Source organism: Mauremys reevesii, linkage group 7 (genome assembly GCF_016161935.1).
Source record: "Mauremys reevesii isolate NIE-2019 linkage group 7, ASM1616193v1, whole genome shotgun sequence".
Classification (NCBI taxonomy): Eukaryota; Metazoa; Chordata; order Testudines; family Geoemydidae; genus Mauremys; species Mauremys reevesii.
This window is the reverse complement of record NC_052629.1, coordinates 101889323-101911526: the sequence shown is the minus strand read 5'-3', so window position 1 is coordinate 101911526 and position 22204 is coordinate 101889323. Positions and strand designations below refer to the sequence as shown.

Sequence of the window (22204 nt, the reverse complement as noted above, 5' to 3'; positions counted from 1 at the left end):
GCGAGCCATGTGCCAGAGGTTGCCGACCCCTGGTCTATCACAATACAAGCTTAACAAATACAAAATTAAACCCCTGCATTTTTAGTTCTTAACATCTGAAGCCAAATTCTGATCTTCCACTAATATCTGTAGTGGCAGAGTGAGGCCACTTGGAATGTTAACTATGTCACATTGATAATTTATTATACAATAAAATGACTGCTGACATGCATTCTGATAGGCTGAGAAGGATCTCTTGAAGTATGATATTAAATTGTCTTGTTAAATTGATTCTCCTTAAATAAGGTCAGTTATGATCCTCACATATTTAGTGTCATTGATGGCCTAAGATACATTATTTGCAGCTATGTTACAAGAGAATTTCATAATCATAATCATGCCATCAGTGGGGAGTTCTGCTTAAATATTGATACCTATCCTTAGACTGTACATTGTGTGAATAGTTTAAAATATTATTTATTCCACTCTTGTTAAGCGTAAGTGTACTGTTGAGAAAGAGGTGATACCTTTGATTTGTTTAAAGGGACACTATAAACCTGAAACTTAGTCAGTTTTAAAAAGAAATTCACAATAGTTTCAGTTACTGCACCTGTCCCTGAGTCCCCTTGCCAATGTTTGTGGATTTTATAATCATATTTTCTACTTTGTAAAATGATTTTTCCCTTTTTGATTTGTGAAAACCCCACACAGGGAAACAGTAAAACAGCTGTCAAATACTTAATGTAAAGAAACTGGAAAAAATGGACAACGATCAGTTTTTTCCTCTTTCATCTTTTTTCAATTTTAAATAATCTTGAGCAATAATAGATTAATAATTTTCAGATGATGTGTAATTTTTTTTAAATGGTCTCTTCTAAATTGTGACTTTTTTTAGTATTGTATGTATATTTAGAAATTTTGATAGATACACTTATGAATGTCAAATAAAATATTTTAAATTTAAAATGCGGAAGACAGGTTTATTTCAGACATTTCATATAATCTCTAAAATGACCTTGTTCTGTCATGTATGTTAAGAATGGGCTTGCTAACTGTAATCAAATATGTTATTGCTATTTTGACTTTTAATTTGTATACTAGATGGGCAATTATAATGTGATGCCAATACATGAGAATTAAGAAAAAACACACTCTTGATGTTGAATACAGTATGATGCAACATTAAATCAAACAAAGAATACATTAGGTGGAAATATTAAAATGCAATTTTAAACTTCAAACTTATTGCCAGTGAGTCTAATAGTGATTGACTATTTTTCTTGAATTGTTCTACTAGGACACGTCTCCTGAACCATATGTCTACTGCTAACAAATTCACTGTGCCAACTTACTGGTTTTTGAATGTTATAATTCCTGATGTCAGATTTGTGTCCATTTATTCTTGTGTAGAGACTGTCTGGTTCGGCCAATGTACATGGCAGAGGGGCATTGCTGGCACATGATGGCATATGCGCAGGTGATGATAGATGTGCAGGTGAACGAGCCCCTGACTCAAAACCATTCAAAAACCAGTAGGAGAACACTTTAATCTCCCTGGTCACTCAATAACAGACATAAAAGTGGCAATTCTTCAACAGAAAAACTTCAAAAACAGACTCCAACATGAAGCTGCATAACTGAAATTAATTTGCAAACTGGACACCATCAAGTTAGGCCTGAATAAAAACTGGGAGTGGTTGGGTCATTACAAAACCTAAACTTAAATTTCCCCCATACTAATTTCCCCCTACAGTGTAACAAAGTTCCTTCTCTACCTTGGTGGGTCCTACGCTTATTGGCAGATTTGCTCACCTCAGTGATCTTCCCCTCTGGTGGAACCCACAGTCTGGGTCAACTCCTCCTGTGTCTGATCAGGAGTTGTGAGGTTTGGGGGGAACCCGGGCCCGCCCTCTACTCCGGGTTCCAGCCCAGGGCCCTGTGGATTGCAGCTGTCTATAGTGCCTCCTGTAACAGCTGCATGACAGCTACAACTCCCTGGGCTACTTCCCCATGGCCTCCTCCAAACACCTTCTTTATCCTCACCACAGGACCTTCCTCCTGGTGTCTGATAATGCTTGATTGTCTGATAATTCCTCAATCCTCCAGTAGCACACCCTCTCAGTCTCAGCTCCTTGCACCTCTTGCTCCCAGCTCCTCACACACACTTCCTCTCCTCTGGCTCCTCCCCACCTGACTGGAGTGAGCTCCTTTTTAAACCCAGGTGCCCTGATTAGCCTTCCTTGATTGGCTGCAGGTGTTCTAATCAATGTAGCTATCTCCACTGCCTTCTAGAAAGATCTTAATTGGCCCCAGGTGCCTTGATTAACCTGGAGCAACTGCCATTTGGTTACCACGGTACTAGGGATTTGTTTAGCCTGGGGCTAACATACCTGTTCCTCAGTACTTTACTGTAGCCATCTGGCCTTGCCCCATCACAACTGTTATTCACACCTTCTTGTCAACTGTTTTGTAGTGGTAATGAGAGTGGCCCACTTCAAAGTTATTTTTCCTCCATTGGTATCCTACTGTTAATTAAATTGTCTCATTATACTGATCTCACACTTGGTAAGGCAGCTGCCATCTTTTCAGGTATTTATACCTGCTCCTGTATTTTCCACTCCATGCATCTGATGAAGTGGGTTCTAGCTCATGAAAGCTTATGCCCAAATAAATTTGTTAGTCTCCCGGTGCCACAAGGATTCCTCATTGTTTTTTCTGATATAGACTAACATGGCTACCACTCCGAAACCTGTATATATATATATGTTCACTTGTTAATGTACAGTGTACTCACATTAAGCAGAATGGGGTGCAATGTTTTGATTGCCAAGGTCAACATGACAGGCCAATACCAGTCATCTAAACTCTTCTAATGGCCATTTAATTATTTTAGTTATTTATTTTTCAATTTATAAATTTATGCAGTAAAAAGGAGAGCATGTTTTTCGCTTCTTAACATATTTAAATACTACAATTAGACTTCCTCAGGAACCTCACTTCACTCAGTCATTGACATAGTGCAGTTGGTTGGGACCTACTTTCAGAAAGAGGTAGAAGTAAAAATCAATCATGGTATCAGTCTGGTGTTTAGCTCACCGTGTTCAACTTACAATGACTATCTATTCACCGGACCCTCACTAGAACGCGCGTCTATATAGCGTGAATTCACATGTGTCGCGGTCATGGATCCTAAATTTAATTATTTTAATTGCAATTCATTTTAATGCGGTCCCTGCTATGACTCAGTCCCCGTGTTAATGCAGTACCACGCATGGATCCCAAATCCCACGTTCTAGCGAAAGTCCAGTGTGTGTATATACATATATATATACACGCGCGCACACACACACAATATTTTCTTTTGACTGTGATTAAGATATGGGTATCTCACTATATAAGAGAAGAGAGAGCAAGTTGGAGAGTCTTACTCTATAGAGTTGGAATAGTTGGTAAATATGAAAAAGGAATTTGCAGCACTTTAAAATCACTGTATTATGTTGTTTTTAAAATATTGTGTAAAAGTTTTTAAAACTATTTCCAACTATAAACTATACTTCAGAGTTGACCAGGCTTTAAAAGATTATAAAGCAACCATGGAAGAAAAGTATCGGAGAGTTCCCACACCTCCTGAGCCAGAACTACCTTCTACTGTGAGTTTTTAATTCCTTTTAGCTGTAATGTTTAATTTTGATCATGTTATATTTGATTCTTGTTGATAATGTATTTAGTCTCTTATCTGCAAATGTTTAGCAAATTAGGGCCCAATCCTGCATTAAATCATAAATAGCTTGACCCATGTGAATAGTTCCACTGAAGTCAATATATAGATGCATGCATCTTTGTAGTGTCGGAGAAAAACTCAGTTCTCGCTTTTTTGTTTGGGTGCAGCAAAATCAAATACTTTATTATTTCTCCAGTAATTACAATGGAGGGAGAGAGTGCCATAGGATACAGGGTCGCCCCAGTCCTGGACAGGTCTCTCAACTGGTAAACAATTACAGCAAGCCTTTATACCTTTGTTACAGACAATTTCTAGCAATAATACAGACGGTAAAAAGAAACAATACTTAAGCATTATGTCATCCATCAAATGAATGTCCATCTGAGCTAGGGTTAGTGGAGGTGCAGTTGGTAGTCGCATTGGGCATCCTGTCAAAATCTCATGAGGGCTGAGTCCAGTCTTTCGATTGGGAATGGCTCTCATACTCATCAGTGCCAAAGGAAGGGCATCTGGCCACTTTAAGTTTGTCTCAGCACAAATCTTGGCCAGTTTATTCTTTAAAATCCGGTTCAGGCGTTCCACTGTCCCAGCAGACTGTGGGTGGTGAGGGCAGTGAGCTGCACATAACTCCTTTACAATCTGTCCAGTAAAATGAGTTCCACGATCACTGTTGATACTCACAGGGATGCCAAAACGTGGTACAAAATCTTTAAGCAAAATTTCACAACAGTCCTGACATCTGCTTTCCTGCAGGGAAAAGCTTCAACCCAATTGGTAAATACATCAACTAAAACTAATACATATTCATAACCACAACATTTAGACATTTAAATAAAATCAATCTGAATATTTACAAAAGGTCCCCAAGGAGGAGGGTGGGCTGCCCGCTGCACACCAATCTTGTTTAACTGCAGCAACCATCCCCCCCTTTCCTTGGTAGTCAGCCAAGTCTTAGCTGTGAGCGGTGTCCTTGACTGGGGCCAGCGCCTTATCCTTATGCTTTTTTTTTTTTTAACCTACAAAGGAAACTTTCACTCTTCACTCATACACCTTCTTCCATACCATGAACACATAAACATTGCTGTTATACAGTACATTAGTCTTATTATTTAATGTATGCCACATATACCCTTTCACTAAAATAACCTTATTACAGAGGTTTAAAACAAACCAGGACAAGCACACCCACTTTGAGAAGTTTACTTAATATAACCTCTAGTCCAATAGTTTCCCACAATCCCCAGCCCTTGCTTTTAAAGAATGTTGGTATGCAAATTTTAATAACAATTTTCAATTAAAAGATTTGGCCAATGTAGTTTCTTTCTCTTACTTAAGAAAATGTATAAGACTTTAGTATATCACATTTTCTTTCTGATGTATCCAAACACTTTGTATTCTAAGTTGAACAGAACCAGTATCTGCATTTCAATCCAACCCTTCCGCTTGATTTCAAATCAGACCATCTCATGAAAATATTAAACACATCAATTCTGGCCACAAAACAAACACCACAAGACAGAACATAGAACACACAACATAATTTTTTCTCCGTCAGTAAATGCATGGTATGTTGAATGCTGTTCAGCTGGCATTAGTTTTCTTTGATTATCTTTGATTACCCCATATTTTCTCGTATGGGTTTCATAGGCAGCCCTGGTTTCAGCGGCCTCTACCTTATCAGTTAGTTAATTTGCATTAACACAGATGCTTTCTGGCTTGCTTTTTTTACTTTTAACTCCTGCTTTTAAACACTGAAAGAAAACATCGCCACTTATAGTGCCTTTAGAGCCTAATAAAATTTTCATTACATAGCACTGGATACATTCTTCAACTGATTTAACAAAATTGTTCATAGCCAAATGATTGCAATCTAATAATTTCTTTGCCTGAATTTATTTACAAACATTTTAAAGACACCAAGAACTCTTCTCTTTAGCATTTTTACAAAGTTCAACTGCTGTTCCCTCCAGCAACTACAGAGTCAACTTTTCATGTTCCTTAAAAATCACTTGCTTGTCTCCCAACAGTCACTGTTATCAACTCAAATCACCATACCAAATATCCTCCTGGGTATTTGAAATCCTCATGCTTATATTCACTTACTCCTTCCTTCCACTACACCTTCAAAAGTTTCCAACCTGTTCTCCAATCTCTCTGTCTGTTGCCTGCCCGCCTGGGCCCGATCCTTCTTTTCTCGCTGAGCCATCCCTTCCATTGGCACCAATTTGCTCCACTACCAGTTTAGCTAGGAGGGTGGGCTTCTCAACTAGCCCCCACCCTTCTGGTCTTTTCCCTAAAACATTTCTACTCACAAGACTACCCAAGTCCTCCCTAGTAAGGCTTGCCACCTGGGCAAAAATACATGGCCATTGGGTAAAGGACATTTACTTAACATATAATCCAAACCACTTTAGGGGGTCTACCCAGAGACCCACCCATTTGTCTGCTGACACTTAAACAGAAAAGAAAATTACACAGAGAGCAGATAAAATTACAGTCTAAGCCAGATTTTTCCACTTCTATTACATTGTCCGTTACAGGGGGCGGGACAGAAGGATCCCAATACAACCTCAGAGCTTCATCGCACACATGGCTTCCACCCTGAGGAATTACGAACGAGAAGTTCAGTTCCGCCCACACACCTAACGCCCAAATGAACAGAGCAGAAAAACAACAGTAACCAGTTAAACAGAACAGAACCAGAACCAGATAGTGCACCAAAACCAGATAGTGTTTCCTTATTCTTTTAGGGCTCACCTTTAATCATGCAATTCTTAACATATAACACCAACAATACCAAACAAAGCAAACATAAAATAACAAGGGTAAAACAGATAGATGGTGTAAATTCTGCAGGGCTCCCCCATTCTTAATTGCTCACCAAACTGTGACAAATTCCTGTTACCAATTTATCCCTCATGTCAGGTGATCAGACTGACACTGCAGGAGGTTGGGGGAAGAAAACACACCATATAACCAAATTTTAAAGCTTCATTAAAAATAATAAAACAACAATGGAGAGTGTTGGGAATGCTCCCATCTCACTCAGGAAAAATATGAATGCTCCAAGCCTTAAGCCACTTTAATACTCACACATGTCTCACTGGAAAGTTAAGCTTTGCAAATATAATTCCAATTCTGTAACTTGTATTGCCTTTGGTTTGCCTCCGTCTCTATTTTTCCACATCAGCTGAGGCTGAAAGCAGTTTTTCTTTGCACTTAGCATAGTCTGCGCTGATTCTTGACCTTGAACACAAAACAACTTCTCCTTTATCTTTGGGCTAAGCTGAATTTCAAATTAACCCGTTCCTAGACAAATTGCTCACACTTTGTCAGAGGCTTTTCTTTGGTGATTAAAGGCTCCTCTGAGATATATGATCTTATCTAGATTGAAGGTACCTTCTAATGGGCATTGTTTAAATGAATTTTCACGCGTGTACAGATTCCAATAATTTAAATACCTGCAGGTTTTAGGACCATAATGTACGTACATGTAATATGCTGGGGTACCCTTAGGGGGTAAGGTGGAATGTTTAGACTGTCCCTCACCCATTTTCCACTTACACACACAGAGAGGGTGCCCTGTCCGCGCTAGCGGCTCAGAAACTAAGGATCTCTCCCTACAGGGCACTCACACAGGAGAGACTAACGGGGATGACCATGACTCTCTTACACCTCCCTTCAGCAAAGAGCGTCGGCTAGTCTCTGGGAGACCGCGCCGCTTACTCTGATTGCATCCAGTGAGATGATCAGACTGTCAGTAGCCCACATGGAAAGGAAGGGGAGGGAAGATGGGTTCACACACTCCTAGACCCAGGTAGCTTCCTCGCCGGACTATGCCAGGCCGAGTCAGCCCACCGTGGGTCGGATCGCCTAAAGATCCACTAGTTACCGGGCTTGCGTTAGAGTAGTCCTGATCATGAGCATTCGCTTCACAGGGTATTCTGGGCGTCTTCCGGTAACAGCCACTCACACTGGTGTACACACACACACACACACCAAGGCCTCTTTTTTTTTTTTTTTTTTTTTTAACCACGATGCATCTTTACCTGGTCCGGACCAATACCATGAGGCGGTATGACAACCCCTCTTGAGGCGGTAAAAACCCCTCAGCACCGGTGCATTCTAATGCATTTACCTATGCATTACCTTATGCATTACCTTATGCATATACCTTGTTGGCCAACTCAGCAGTTCCCTATACTGCTATAAACTAACCTTATTGGGGCCTTTCCCCAATACCACTCTGCATCTGATCTTGCTGCACAGTCAATAAGTTCAGATGGCGTGAGCCCAACAGAGACAGACGTCCTCATGGACAGTCCTCCTCCGATACCCCAATAGAGATTTCAAAAGGTCTCATACCTCTCATGTGGCGCCATGGGGTTCGAAGGGGAATGATCTGTAGTATCCGTCTGTGGGTCCGAGGGCGTTGCCATCCCGGACGAGCCCCCAAATTGTCAGAGAAAAACTCAGTTCTCGCTTTTTTGTTTGGGTGCAGCAAAATCAAATACTTTATTATTTCTCCAGTAATTACAATGGAGGGAGAGAGTGCCATAGGACACAGGGTCGCCCCAGTCCTGGACAGGTCTCTCAACTGGTAAACAATTACAGCAAGCCTTTATACCTTTGTTACAGACAATTTCTAGCAATAATACAGATGGTAAAAAGAAACAATTGCATTTGTTTATACATAAGCCTTTCTGCATCTTATTTGTCTCACTACTAGAAAAAAGCAAGCCTGCATATTTGGTTATCAATGCAAGGTCGTAATAACTTTTTACACAGTTCGTTCGTCTGTCCCACACTATCTTTGCTTCTACAAGTCTCACGTCATTAGGGTTACAGCTAGGCTAACTCTTGCTAACTGACTGACATGCATTAAAATCCCCTTCAAATCCTTATTAATTCTTTCCCTGCTTCCACAGTAGGGTAGAACTCTTAAGTAGCAATAGTATTTGTTCAGCTTGAGAATCAAGATTTATATTAATATACTTGTTTTCTGATATGGATTATCATTGTTTACACTCTTACTTTGATATGTGACTTGTTTTTGTTATGTTTTCATTTTATTTTTACAGATGAACAGTGAACAAAAAAAACGAAGAGTGAGTTAAATTGTTTACTATTCTACTTTTCTCACAAGAGATACCACATGATTCCTGTGCTGAAATAATACAGAAATTGCATGTGTGTGAGGAATTAATAGTGTTAAATTAGGCCAGTTTCTAACAGTTGCCTTTTGGAAGAGGTGGCTGTCGTGCTATCTGGAGTGGCTCGTGGCCATGAGTGCCTACCTCAGGGCAAACTGCCAAAAATGGGCTAGACACTCCAAACTGGTGGTATGTTTTATAATTAGATTTCACCAACCGAAGTAACAAATGTGAACTCCTGGATCACTATAACAGTCTTACCATTGAGTCACAGGCAGTCCTCTTAGACTGGAGAGCCTATCTTGCTACCCAGGCAAGCTGGACTAAGTGATAAGTGGTCACTTACACCAGTGTTTTTCAAACCTGGGTCGAGACTGGCTCGCAGCATATAAGGCACTGGGTCACTTTGCTGCAATCAGCCATGCCTACCAGGACTTAAAAGTCCCGTTGTCGGTGCTGCCCAGCTAAGGCAGACTAGTGGCTATCTTTTCCGACACCGTGCTGTGCCCCGGAAGCAGCCATAATGGGTCTGGCTTCTAGGCAGGGGGGCCATGGGGCCCCGCGTGCTGCCCTCACCCGAAGCACCAGTTCCCAGCCAATGGGGACTGGAGGGTGGTGGTGCCTGCAGGTGAGAGTCACGCGAAGTTGCTTGCGTGCTTCCGCCTAGGAGCCAGACATCAGTGAGTTTTGAATTGAGGCCATAGGTTACATTCTAGCCCCTGGGAAATGAAAGGGTTTGGGAATCATGGAGGTTGTGCCCTGGTTTTAAGGAGAAAATTCATGTGTATGTGTGTATATACATGTGCAAATCATGGAGCGGATAACTTCTTGTTCTTAAGACAAGGCATATCTCTGTGACCACTCTGCTCTCAGACGCAAATCTACAGTCCAGCATCTGTCCTAAACTAGAAAGAAGCTTGATCACACCTACTTAGCCACTGTGTTCCATACATTTCCCCTGTCAAGTAAGTGTCAATGTCTAAGATCCATAGGTGTACAGGTCTTAATGTGAGTGGTAACAAACCCATCACCCACAAGCACCAGCTCATACCTCATTAGTCTGCTGTGCCAGGTAAATGATTAATTGAGCTGCTTTAATATCAGCCTTCGAGGAGGCTGTCTATTTTGTTATCAAAGTCACAAATCTGTGCTCCACAAGCATTAGCAGAAACTGAGGCAAGAAAGATAACAATACACCATTTTTGAGTAATGGGGCAGGCAAATTTTTTTTTACCTGTTTTGGAGCAGCCTTCAGTGTACTAGTTATTACTTTGACAAGATGATAATCCCACTGATATCCTGACTCTACTGATGAAAGTCTAGTTTAGCGGATTAATGATTATGATATTATTGTCCTTTCAGACCAACTATCTCTTTATGAAGAAGTGTGTGGAAAGTAATCCAGTAGTTCCTATTCAGCAGCAATGGCTGACCTCTATGCTCACTCTGGTGCCTCAGTCCCTTATGGAAGGCAAGGACAGAGAGTTACTGGTTGAAGAGCTTTTAGATGAAGTAACAAAAGATTTTGAAATGAGCATGAAGAGATGTGTGGGTAAGAGCTACAAGCTACATTATATTAATATTAATGTATGAATAGGTACGTGTTATAATCCATTCAAAATGGTGCTGCAGAAAATCGTCACCGGGGGCGGGGAAAAGGGATGTGATGTCCTTAATTCTAGTTAACTAACTTGAAGTAATATCGTAGTGAAGACAAAGCAGTCTGTATTTTTCACCTGAGTTAGTTAGCAGGCCGAGTTATGGAGGCATTTAGTCTTTAATTCATGCTGCTTACTCATGTGAAGACTATAAACTGTCTTGTCTTTGTTTGGGTGTTACTTTGAGATTAAATAATTTCAGTTATTTTACTTGAGTTAAGAACATATCTATTTTCCTACTGAAGAGACAACCTTTGTGGCTTATCTCTGCCTTACCCATCATTTTTTATGTTAGAGGGCCCTCTTTTCTTGCCTCTTCTATTTCAGGGATATTAGCCTTTATTGTTCATTAGTCATATTTTCTCACAAGCACCCTCATCCTTTTTTCCCACGTTAGTTCTTATGCATGGGCAAGGGTAAAAATCTGCAAAGAAACTGTGTTATCCTTCAAATCTCTCCTGAAAACTTAACCTTTGTCATGTTGCCTACAAAATAATTGGTAACAGCTAAAGCTGATGTAATCAAAATTGTCCCACTGTTACTTTATGCTGCTTCCCCATCTGTTTGTTTGTCTCTCATAATATAGATTGTAAGGAACTGTCTTTTTGTTGTGTGTGTTTATAGTGCCTAGCTTAATGGGCACTCTATATATATACTTGATTTCTTATTGGGGCCTCTAGGTGTTACAATTATACAAATAAAATAATAATTATGTTTGAATTAATGTTCTACTACTTTCTACTGTTATTAAAGCAAACATAAAAAACATTGTGGTAGGGTGAAGATGAACCAGATGACAAATGCCCTTCTGACTTTCTTTTATTTTGCAAGTTATAAAGTGAGGTGCTTAAAACTGAATATTTTTTGTTGGATGTTTTTTCGTAGACAGACAGATGTGGTCTCCTCACCTCAAAAAAGATATTCTAGCACTAGAAAAGGTTGAGAAAAGGGCAACTAAAATGATTAGGGGTTTGGAGAGGGTCCCATACGAGGAAAGATTAAAGAGGCTTGGACTCTTCAGCTTGGAAAAGAGAAGACTAAGGGGGGATATGATAGAGGTATATAAAATCATGAGTGATATTGAGAAAGTGGATAAGGAAAAGTTATTTACTTATTCTCACAATACAAGAACTAGGGGTCACCAAATGAAATTAATAGGCAGCAGGTTTAAAACAAATAAAAGGAAGTTCTTCTTCACACAGCGCACAGTCAACTTGTGGAACTCCTTACCTGAGGATGTTGTGAAGGCTAGGACTATAACAATGTTTAAAAAGGAACTGGATAAATTCATGGTGGCTAAGTCCATAAATGGCTATTAGCCAGGATGGGTAAGAATGGTGTCCCTAGCCTCTGTTCGTCAGAGGATGGAGATGGATGGCAGGAGAGAGATCACTTGATCATTGCCTGTTAGGTTCACTCCCTCTGGGGCACCTGGCATTGGCCACTGTCGGTAGACAGATACTGGGCTAGATGGACCTTTGGTCTGACCCGGTATGGCCGTTCTTATGTTCTTATGTTTTTATGACATTTCTGAAACTTGTTTTCAAAAGATTTTAAAATGGAATTTTAAAACTAGGTTTTTTTTAATCTAAAGCTTCCATAATTTTTTTCACACTAAAAGTTTCTGAAAACTGCAAAAGTATTTGTGATAAAATTTTATACCCGATATTTTTGTGGCTAATATTTAAAATTAATAGGTTAGGTTATTCTTTTAATTTAAAATGTTGCCGGCATGTTCATAGTGTCCCTACTACTACCAATGCTCTTTTGAAAAGTGGGAACTTTAATGACCACTTATAGTCTGTAACTTGGTTTAGAATTTGATATGAACAAGACAGCACTTATGGCAGCAGAGTGCCCTGTCACATACACTCCAGTGGAAGTTTTTTTAAGTGTTCTAATTATTTTACATATTAAGCACTAGTTTATCCAAAACCTTATGAAGATTAAAGGACAGTCTGATAGGAAAAGGAGATTCCTTATTTAATATCAGTTTTCCGCAAAACATACTCGACAATACAAACTTTTAAAATGGCCGCATCAGGGACCTTTGTGGGGGGAAATATTCTGAAGATTTGAGTGACAGTTAAATCTCCATCATACTTGCATCCGTTGAAGTGGGTATTCACCCACGAAAGCTCATGCTGCAAAACGTCTGTTAGTCTATAAGGTGCCACAGGATTCTTTGCTGCTTTTACATCATACCAGAGTCTTGGTCCTCTCCAGAGAAAGACAGAGAAAATACCAGCCAGTTTCCTTTTGTGGAAATTAAAGATAGTTAAATTTCCTTCTAATGGTTACATATTTATAAATGCATTCTAGTGCGAAGTGTTCTTGTGAAACCTGATGTAAAAGGACTTGAAGATGAAAAGGAAGGACCATTACCGGTATCACCTTTGTGAGTAAATTAAGTTAAGAAGAAGCCTAGTGACTAATCACCCTTTCAGTTACATTTGGGCAACTCTTATTTAGCGTGACCAGATGTCTCGATTTTATACGGACAGTCCCGATTTTTGGGTCTTTTTCTTATATAGGCTCCTATTACCCCTCTCCCCTGTCCCAATTTTTCACACTTGTTGTCTGGTCACCCTACTCTTACTGAGATGTATAAACACAATAATGGGATAACTGGGCTTCTAGTATTGATTCTGCAATTCAGCAGTAATCAGGCTCTTGTTCTTATATAGCAGTTTACATCCAAATGAATCATTAATTCTTTATAAATTTTTTACTACAGGGCACATTTTGGCACCCTTGCTCATACTGAGCATCACCCTTCTTCAAGAGTAGTTCTATTTGAAGTCAATGGGACTAATGAAGTAAGGTGTTATTCAATATGAATAAGGATATCAGAATCTGGCCCTGATTATGCAAATCATAAAGATCATGTTGCCCACAACTGAAACGTAGCTACCTCTAGAATGAAATGCGTCTTTTCAATAGTAGAGAGCAATGCTTCACTACACTTTGGCTGCCTCATCCTGCAATCACTGAAGTTGATGGCAAAGCTTCCACTGACTTCAGTGGTGCGGGATCCAGCCCTAGGACAGGAAGTAAGTTGAAACTGTAGGGAGATTTAGGTAGAATATAAATCCCTAATTTGGAATTTGACTAGGACGTCAGGGTTCATACAAATACTCTTTTGAAAAGTGCAGTGGGAATTTTAATGACCACTTGTAGTCTGGAACTTGGTTTTGAATTTAATCTGAAAGATGGCAATTATGGCAGCAGAGTGCCCCCTGTCACATTCTGTTGGTATATTTATTTAGAAGCAAGAGTGCCATTTGCTGAATCACCAGCACTTGCATCTCTCACCCAAATACTAATCCAGTCTGACCCTTCTGAGTTAATAATATCTGATGAAATCACAGTTTATGATGGTGAACCGGTGGTAAAACCAGTTGATCTGAAATAGAGTGTATTATCTCATGGATGAGTGAACAGTTTATTTATATAACTTCCACTACATTATGTTGAAGATATGTGCATAACACCTTTGCCTGCATAAATGTGTGTGTGTGTGTATATATATAATTTATTTATTTAAAAAATCACACTTTTTAGATCTAAAGGATATTTTACTGAAGTTCTTTAATATGGTGTATTGTTTGTTCTCTCCACTTGTTGCTTTTACTTTTTCAGAGGTCTGGATTTTTCCAGACCATGGCATAATAGTTTTATACAAGCAAGAAGTCAGATCCTCACAAACTTGCACATTCTTCATCCTACTCTGAAAATTTTACTGGATATTGGTTACACAACATTTTCCAAATTACTTATAGTGGACTTGTCAAATTTCAGGTAAAATATCTTTTGTTGAATTAAAAGATTATAAATGTTGGCTATATGAGCAGTGTTTTTGTAGTTAATAACAATTTTATGAAATTGCAATTTATTTTAATTTGATATATGAATAATGAAATGCTTAATGTGTTATTTTGGCTCTTTAAGGTCCTATAAGTAGGAAACATCACACTGTAAAACATTTAACATAATTTTCCTACTCTGTGCTGTGAACAAATAGTTCATCTGCTTGTACATTATGAGTAATATCAGTACATTGGGAATATGTTCTCCCATTAATTCTCTTAAGGCCAGCTCATGAGCAGTAGAACTCAATGGCTAAATTCCCATTGACTTCAGTGGACCAAGACATGACATATAGTAGGATTGATTCCCTGTATTTTTACCTGAAGAAATTGATATATTCTCTTCTAGCAAGATTGCTAGCTGTAGGGAAACTTCACCAATGCTCATTTCCTCATTTTCCACTATTACATGTTCCCTTTACTATTTACATTTGGTTATTTTTCTCCAGTCTTGCAGTTGATAGATCCAGTTTTATCTTCCTTACCTTTGTTGCTGATCCTGTTCCCAGTATCAGTTCTTCTTTAGTTTTTGGGGCTTTTCAATCTGACCGTAAAAGGATTACTTAGGCTTACCTTTCTTTAGAGGAAGAATAGACTGCATAGTTTGGTAGATATAGTACAAGACTAAGATCCCAGTTCTACACAATTGTCCTGTTAGATCGTAGAATTTAATTTTCATATCAGTCCTTCGTTTTTCTTTTTCTGGTAAACAGTTTGAAAGGTCCAATTGATTGTGAATCACTGAAGAATGATGTTTCTTTAAACTGTTCAAAAACAGAAGAGAAATTACTGAACACATGGTATCCAAGAGTTATCAATCTCTTCACCAGAAAGGAGGCATTAGAGGGTGTAAAGTCAGATAAAGTTGATTCTTTCTATAACTGTGTGGCTACACTTATGTCTAACCAGGTGAATATCTTTTGAACCTACAATATTTAACTTTTATATGTAATAATTTGGTGAATTTTAAATAAGCCAGTTCAATATACCATCTGTTATTTTTAATTTAAAATCTTATTGTTAACTCTATTCTCTGGAATCCAGTTAGATTAGGAAAATATATTGCCAGATATTTAAAAAGTTTTCTTTTGTAAAATACTTAGATAGTATTAAGTGTTTTTATTTTCCCCAAAGTAAATGAAAATTTTGGACATAAAACAGTTTGATAGTCTCTTTCAAGAGACTCAATCACTTGAAACATAATCAGTTAAAAAAAGAGATAAAATTGATGAATTCCCCAGCCAGTTTTCATGGTTGCAAAATTATACTTCCCATATTTAAAAAAAAATCCTTTACTCTGCTGCTGTATTTTAAAGCAAACACACACATACAAAGAAGGGAAACTGACAAAGGACCTAGTCGTGTAAATACATAGACATATGAATAATGTTCAGTGGGATTAAAGTTGCTCATGTGTAAGTGTGTTCAGGATCAAGCCCTGAAAAAAAAATTATAGGAAAAAGGTTGAAACTAACTATATACAAAGTGCTTTCAAATGCACAAAGTAAGCAAACAAAAATTAAAAATAATTATCATATTCTATCTGTCATTTATAGTAATGCTTGGGTGCACTAGTAATATTAGTTGTGTTGTAACAATAGCAGATAAAAACACTTTGACAGAAGTGAGTGTTACTTTTAAGGGTCTGATCTAATGCCCACTGAAGTCAATTGAAGGACTCCTATTGATTTAATTGGGCTCTGGGCAAGGCTCAAGGTACTGAAGTAAAATGGAAATCCTGATTTATTTAAAAAGTGGAAGAGATAGTTTTCGGTGTTTTCATGTAATAAAGTCAATGTGTGGTATTGTCTAGCTGAAAGAGCTATTGAGAAGAACCATTGAAGCTTATGTGAAACTCTTTGATCCTGAAGACAAAAGATGGCTGCCATTGTTTAAGATGGAATTGACTTTTGATGATGAGAAAATGGAGTTCTATCCAAGCATTCAAGATCTGGAAGAAGCCATTCTCTTTATAGTGACCCGGATAGGGCAGACTCTGCAGGTGCAGTTTAATCTTTATTTACCTCTGGAGTTTGTATGTGTAACGTTACAGAGTATATGAAGATGTTAATAATTTAGGATCATATCCTGCCCTGGCCAGAAAAGAGTTTAGAAACAGAGATGTAGCCTGGTACATTGTCTCTGCTGCAAGGATTCTGCAATGCAGAGCATGATTCCTTATGGCAGTCAGGATGCTGAGCTCTGAGGTGTGTTTTGGTGTGCCTTGGACCAGGAGCCAGTGATTGCCTATGTGCCATCTAATGGTTAGTATTTACTGCCAATGGCAACATATGCACTAAACAGTCTGAAGAGGGAGGCCTGGATACCCTCTGTCTCACAGACTATTCCCCAGTGAGAACATTGTGAGCAGCTTGACAAATAGAGTTTGGACCCATAAAGCCCAACACTACTTCTTTGAGTGAGTGCGCATCCATTCCACTGTAGGTTTGTGCACACCTCATGCACAATTGTTGGAGATTTTTCCCTCAGCTGTACCTGTTGGGGTGGCATGAGTGCCCTTTGCTGCCTCAGACCCCTGCATGCAAGTATAAAGGGCAGAGCCATCCCTGACCTCCCTAAGTTCCTTCATACCACCAGTAATGGTTGTTGGAACTGCTATCCTTGCATTTGAAAGTCCTACCCTCTTTAGTGTATATAGTACCAGTTATGTTGGTTTTAGGCTAGTTTAGAGTTTCTATACATAGCTTAGATGAAAGAGTAAGTTTAGGTTAGTATTTAGTATCATGGAATCACCAGTTTCCGTTTTGGTTCTGGTACCGGATTCATGCCTTGGTCTCTGGGCTTTAAGACCTGTCACTCAGGTAACAAGTCTATGCCAGTAAATGACCTGCATCCCAGCTGCCTTGAATGTCTGTGGGAGCTGTATGTGAGTGACAAAGGTGACATTTGTAGGGGGTTCAAGCTCTGCTTAAAGAAAAGGCAACTAGACTCAACAGTCTGCTCATGGAGCCTGCAGTTTGCCCACCATCAGATCCTTCCTGTGCAGAACAGGTATCAAGCATGTCCAGATCTGCTAGGAGTGCTCCCCTTGATCTGACTGAGTCAAGAAGCAGATCTTTGTTAGTGATACTGAAGAAGAGGCAATGTAAGTCTTCTAAAGACTCAGTACCGGCATTGTCTAGATCTTTGGTGAAAGCAACAAGTGGAGGCAATGATACACAGGAGTGCTCAAAGAAGAGGCACTCCCAGGCATAGTCCTTAAACCAAGAGGGGTCATTCACTCCAGAGCCTAGGACAGGCCTGTTGAAACTGATCCCTGAAGTGCCGATGCACCTTTCAATACCAAAGATCCAAGAGCTCTTTTCTGGTGCCATCTACGACCAAGGCTTTTGAGGCAGTTCAGTAATTATTGAACCTGTCGGTACTGGTTTCCCCAGCTATTCAGGACTCCTCACCAATACTGGGATCTGCCATATATGCTTCAATAGTTCCGGCTCCAGCCCCAACACACATTCAGTGCACCTCAGGAGGATTCCATCTTGAGGGAAGCTCTAGAGGGAAGTGATGATCTCGCCAGTTCCTCCATCTGCAGACTTGGAACTGGTATCTCCAGTACTGACAGAGTCAGCTCCTCCTCAGCCTGAGGAAGAGGGCTCTTCATCAGTCTTTGAGGTCAACTCTTGTGTCTCAGCTGATCTGTTCAGCAGCCCCCATGCTCAGCATTCCAAGGACCAATGGCCTGGACATAACTGGGTCCCACCTCCATTTCAATGGGCCTTTTGCTACCCTTGGGGATTCCCTTTACAGCCTAGAGCATCTCTACTCCCTTCCCACCCTACTACGTTGGCTAGGCATCGGGAACATCTACAACAGGGCAGCATCTACCTACCTCCAGTACCAGGACTGGTACCATGCACAGGGAAATGTGTACTCTGGATTCTTCTAGGGAGGAACTGGAGAGGGCTCCACCTCAACAACCCTTAACCAGTTCTTCTTCTTCACCTAAGGAGGTGGTGACAAAAGTCTGCTTCTCCCCTTTCTAATCAAGTTTAAGTTCAGAAAGGACCACTATGATCATCTAGTCTGACCTCCTGCACAACGCAGGCCATAGAATCTCACCTACCCACTCCTGTATCAAACCTGTGTCTGAGCCATTGAAGTCCTCAAATCATGGTTTAAAGACTTCAAGATGCAGAGAATCTTCCAGCAAGTGACCTGTACCCCATATTGCAGAGGCAGGCGAAAAACCCCCAGGGCCTCTACCAATCTGCCCTGGAGGAAAATTCCTTCCCAACCCCAAATATGGCAATCAGCTAAACCCTGAGCATGTGGGCAAGACTCACCAGCCAGACACCCAGGAAAGAATGCTCTGTAGTTCCCTGAGTTTATCGATTCATTAGAAATTCTTGCTAATGGGCTTGCAATTTCATGTGCTAGTTCCTTTAATATTCTTGGATGAAGATTATCTGCCCGCCGCCCCCCCCCCCCAATTTAGTCCTTGTTCAAGTTTGGCTTCTACCTGCATATCCTCATTCCCATTTGTCATCCTACCATTATCCCTAAGCTCCTCATTAGCCTCATTAAAGACTGAGGCGAAGTATTTGTTTAGATATTGGGTCATGCCTAGATTATCCTTAACCTCCACTCCATTCTCAGTGTTTAGTGGTCCCACTTCTTCTTTCTTTGTTTTCTTATTTATATGGCTATAGAACCTTTTACTATTGGTTTTAATTCCCTTTGCAAGGTCCAACTCTACATGTCTTTTGGCCTTTCTCACTTTATCCGTACGTGTTCTGACCTCAATAAGGTAGTTTTCCTTGCTGATCACTCCCATCTTCCACTCCTTATAGGCTTTCTGCTTTTTCTTAATCACCTCTCTGAGATGCTTGCTCATCCAGCTTGGTCTACAACTCCTGCCAATGAATTTTTCCCCTTTCTTGGGATGCAGGCTTCTGATAGTTTCTGCAACTTTGACTGGAAGTAATTCCAGGCCCCCTCCACCTTTAGATCCCCAAGTTCTTCAGTCCAATCCACTTCCCTAACTAATTTCCTTAATTTTTTTAAGTTAGCCCTTTTGAAATAAAAAACCCTAGTCACAGATCTATTTTTGTTTATCCTTCCATTTAATTTAAACTGAATTAGCTCATGATCGCTTGAACCAAGGTTGTCTCCTACAATCATTTCTTCTATGAGGTCCTCACTATTCACCAAAAACAAATCTAAAATGGTATCCTCTCTTGTTGGTTCCGCAACTACTTGGTGAAGGAATCCATCAGCTATCGCATCTAGGAAAATCTGAGCCCGATTATGATTACTAGCACTTGTCCTCCAGTCTATATCTGGGAAGTTAAAGTTTCCCATGATCACACAATTCCCATTAGTATTTACTTCATTAAAAAGGTCTCTATCCATATCCAAATCAGATCCCGGTGGTCTGATGATGTTCGTCCATCGTTTTCGAAGAAGACCTTAACATCTATCAGGTTGTGAGCTGTCCACGGTGCGTCCGCAAATGGCTGGTAAGGCCAATACGGGCACGGAATGTTCTGCCACATGTCGGGCAGACATGTGTGGGCACCACTGCTACAACATTTGCAGCTCTGGCTTTACAGAGTGCTCGCTTCTCTTGTGCTAGGGTTATCCTTCTGGCTTCAGATGACTGGCAGCCTTGGTGGATCAGCGTACGCCATGTCGATCAGTCTTGTGCCAGGGTTTCCCAGGAGGTGATGTCGATATCCAGGGACTTAAGAGAGGCTTTCAGCGTATCTTTGTATCGCTTCTTTTGTCCCCCGTGCGATCGCTTTCCTTGAGACAGCTCACCATAGAAGAGCTATTTGGGGATGCGGTGGTCTGGCATCCTTGCAACATGGCCTGCCCAGCATGTCTGGGCTTTCATAAGCAGAGTGTAAACTGACGGCAGGCCTGCTCTGTAGAGGACTTCTGTATCTGGCACCTTATCCTGCCACCGGATCCTCAGAAGTCTGCGGAGGCAAGTCATGTGGAAGTGGTTCAATTGCCTAGCGTGCCTCCTTTATACAGTCCAGGTCTCACTGGCATACATCAAGGTAGTTAGCACTACTGCTCAGTAGACTTTAAGCTTTGTAGCAAGGCTTATTCCACGGCGGTCCCACACATTGGTCAGCAGTCCGCCAAATGCAGAGCTTGCCTTGGCTATTCTGCAGTTGACCTCGATGTCAATTGTCACTGCGCGGGAGAGGGTGCTGCCAAGGTATGTAAATTGGTCCACTACTTGCAGCTTTTGCCCCTTCACTGTGATGGTGGGCTCTTGGTGTTGGGCTTTCAGAGCTGGCTGGTGCATCACTTCGGTTTTCTTTATGTTGATGAGAGGCCAAAGTTATCGCATGCTGCTGCGAATTTTTCCATGCTGGCTTGCATTTCCTGCTCTGATCCAGCATTCAGGGCACAATCATCAGCAAAAAGGAGGTCTCGTAGCACAGTCTCCTTTATCTTGGTGACAGCCTGGAGTCTTCGCAGGTTGAACAGTTTCCCATCAGTCCTGTATCTCAGGCTGACTCCCAAGGAACTGTTCTGAAAGGCGTTTGACAGCATGGCTGAAAACATCATGCTGAACAGGGTCGGTGCCAACACACACCCTTGCTTGACGCCATTTGTGACGGGAAAGGCCTCTGAAGCTTCTCCGTCGTCCAGAACACGAGCCGTCATGCCGTCGTGGAACTGACGTACCATCAGGATAAATCTATCAGGGCACCCAAACTTCGACATGATACGCCACAGACCTTCACGACTGACAGTGTCAAAAGCCTTGGTGAGATCCACAAAGATGGTGTACAGTTCACGATTCTGCTCTTGACACTTCTCTTGGAGCTGTTGGACTGCGAAGATCATGTCCACAGTGCCACGCTCTTTACGAAAGCCACACTGTGTCTTGGGTAATAGACCCTGTTCCAGGTGGTCAATCAGGCGATTCAGCAACACTCGTGCAAGGATCTTGCCTGCGCTGGAAAGCAATGATATTCCTCTATGATTATTGCAGACTTTTCGATTTCCTTTCCTCTTATAGAGGTGTACGATGGACGCGTCTTTCAATTCCTGAGGAATAGACCCTTGATTCCAGAAGGACTGAAACAGTTGAGTGAGTTTGTCGACAAGCACTGCACCACCATCCTTATAAACTTCTGCTGGGATCACATCAGATCCTGAGGCCTTGCCACTGGACAGCTGGCTGATGGCCTGTAGGATTTCAGTCTCTGATGGTGGAACGTCCAGGCTGTGGTTGATATCCGCCTGGGGCATTCTATCAATCGCCTTGTTATTAATGGAAGATGGGCGGTTCAGTACGGATTGAAAATGCTCAGCCCAACGCTGTAGAATCAGAGTCTTCTCAGTAATGAGAGTTACACCATCTAAATCCAGTAAAGGAGAGCTCCCTAAGGGCCGAGGTCCGTACAAGGATCTGAGGGCTTCGTAGAACCGTTTGGCATCGTTTCTATCAGCAAACATCTGGATTTCACCTGCCTTGGCACTCAACCAGGAGTCCTGCATCTTGCGAAGCTTGCTCTGTACGGTTCTGCGAGTGTTGTTAAAGGCATTTTTCTTAGCTGATGACGACGGGTCATTCTGATGAGCACGGTAAAGGCGGTGCTTTTCAGCAAGTAAGGCCTTGATCTCTTTATCATTTTCATCAAACCAGTCCTGCTGTTTCCTGTGTGAAGGTCCAAGAACCTTTAGTGCAGAAGAGTGCACAATATTCCGGAAGCGTTCCCAGTCCTTCTCAGCATTTTCCTCTAATTGCAGCTCTAAGAGTTGGTTGTCAAGATCTTCTGCTAGTAAAGCTGCTGTATTGGGGTTCCTCAGTTTACTGACGTTAATCTTTTTCACCAC

At 40.8% G+C, this 22204-nt stretch overlaps 1 protein-coding gene across 3 annotated transcripts in view; it reads left to right on the top strand.

Annotated features, from left to right (window-relative positions):
• Window positions 1-22204, top strand: part of DNAH12 (dynein axonemal heavy chain 12) — a 179587-nt gene that overhangs the window by 9849 nt on the left and 147534 nt on the right. For 2 of the 3 annotated variants that reach the window (XM_039481288.1, XM_039481289.1), the window contains exons 3-9: window positions 3539-3629; window positions 8782-8808; window positions 10216-10405; window positions 12834-12909; window positions 14154-14312; window positions 15094-15289; window positions 16194-16382. In XM_039481288.1, the coding sequence (XP_039337222.1) occupies window positions 3539-3629; window positions 8782-8808; window positions 10216-10405; window positions 12834-12909; window positions 14154-14312; window positions 15094-15289; window positions 16194-16382 (928 nt within the window). Of the gene's footprint in view, window positions 1-205; window positions 286-3538; window positions 3630-8781; window positions 8809-10215; window positions 10406-12833; window positions 12910-14153; window positions 14313-15093; window positions 15290-16193; window positions 16383-22204 lie in introns of those variants that run through there. The other variant, XM_039481290.1, reaches the window with a different exon arrangement.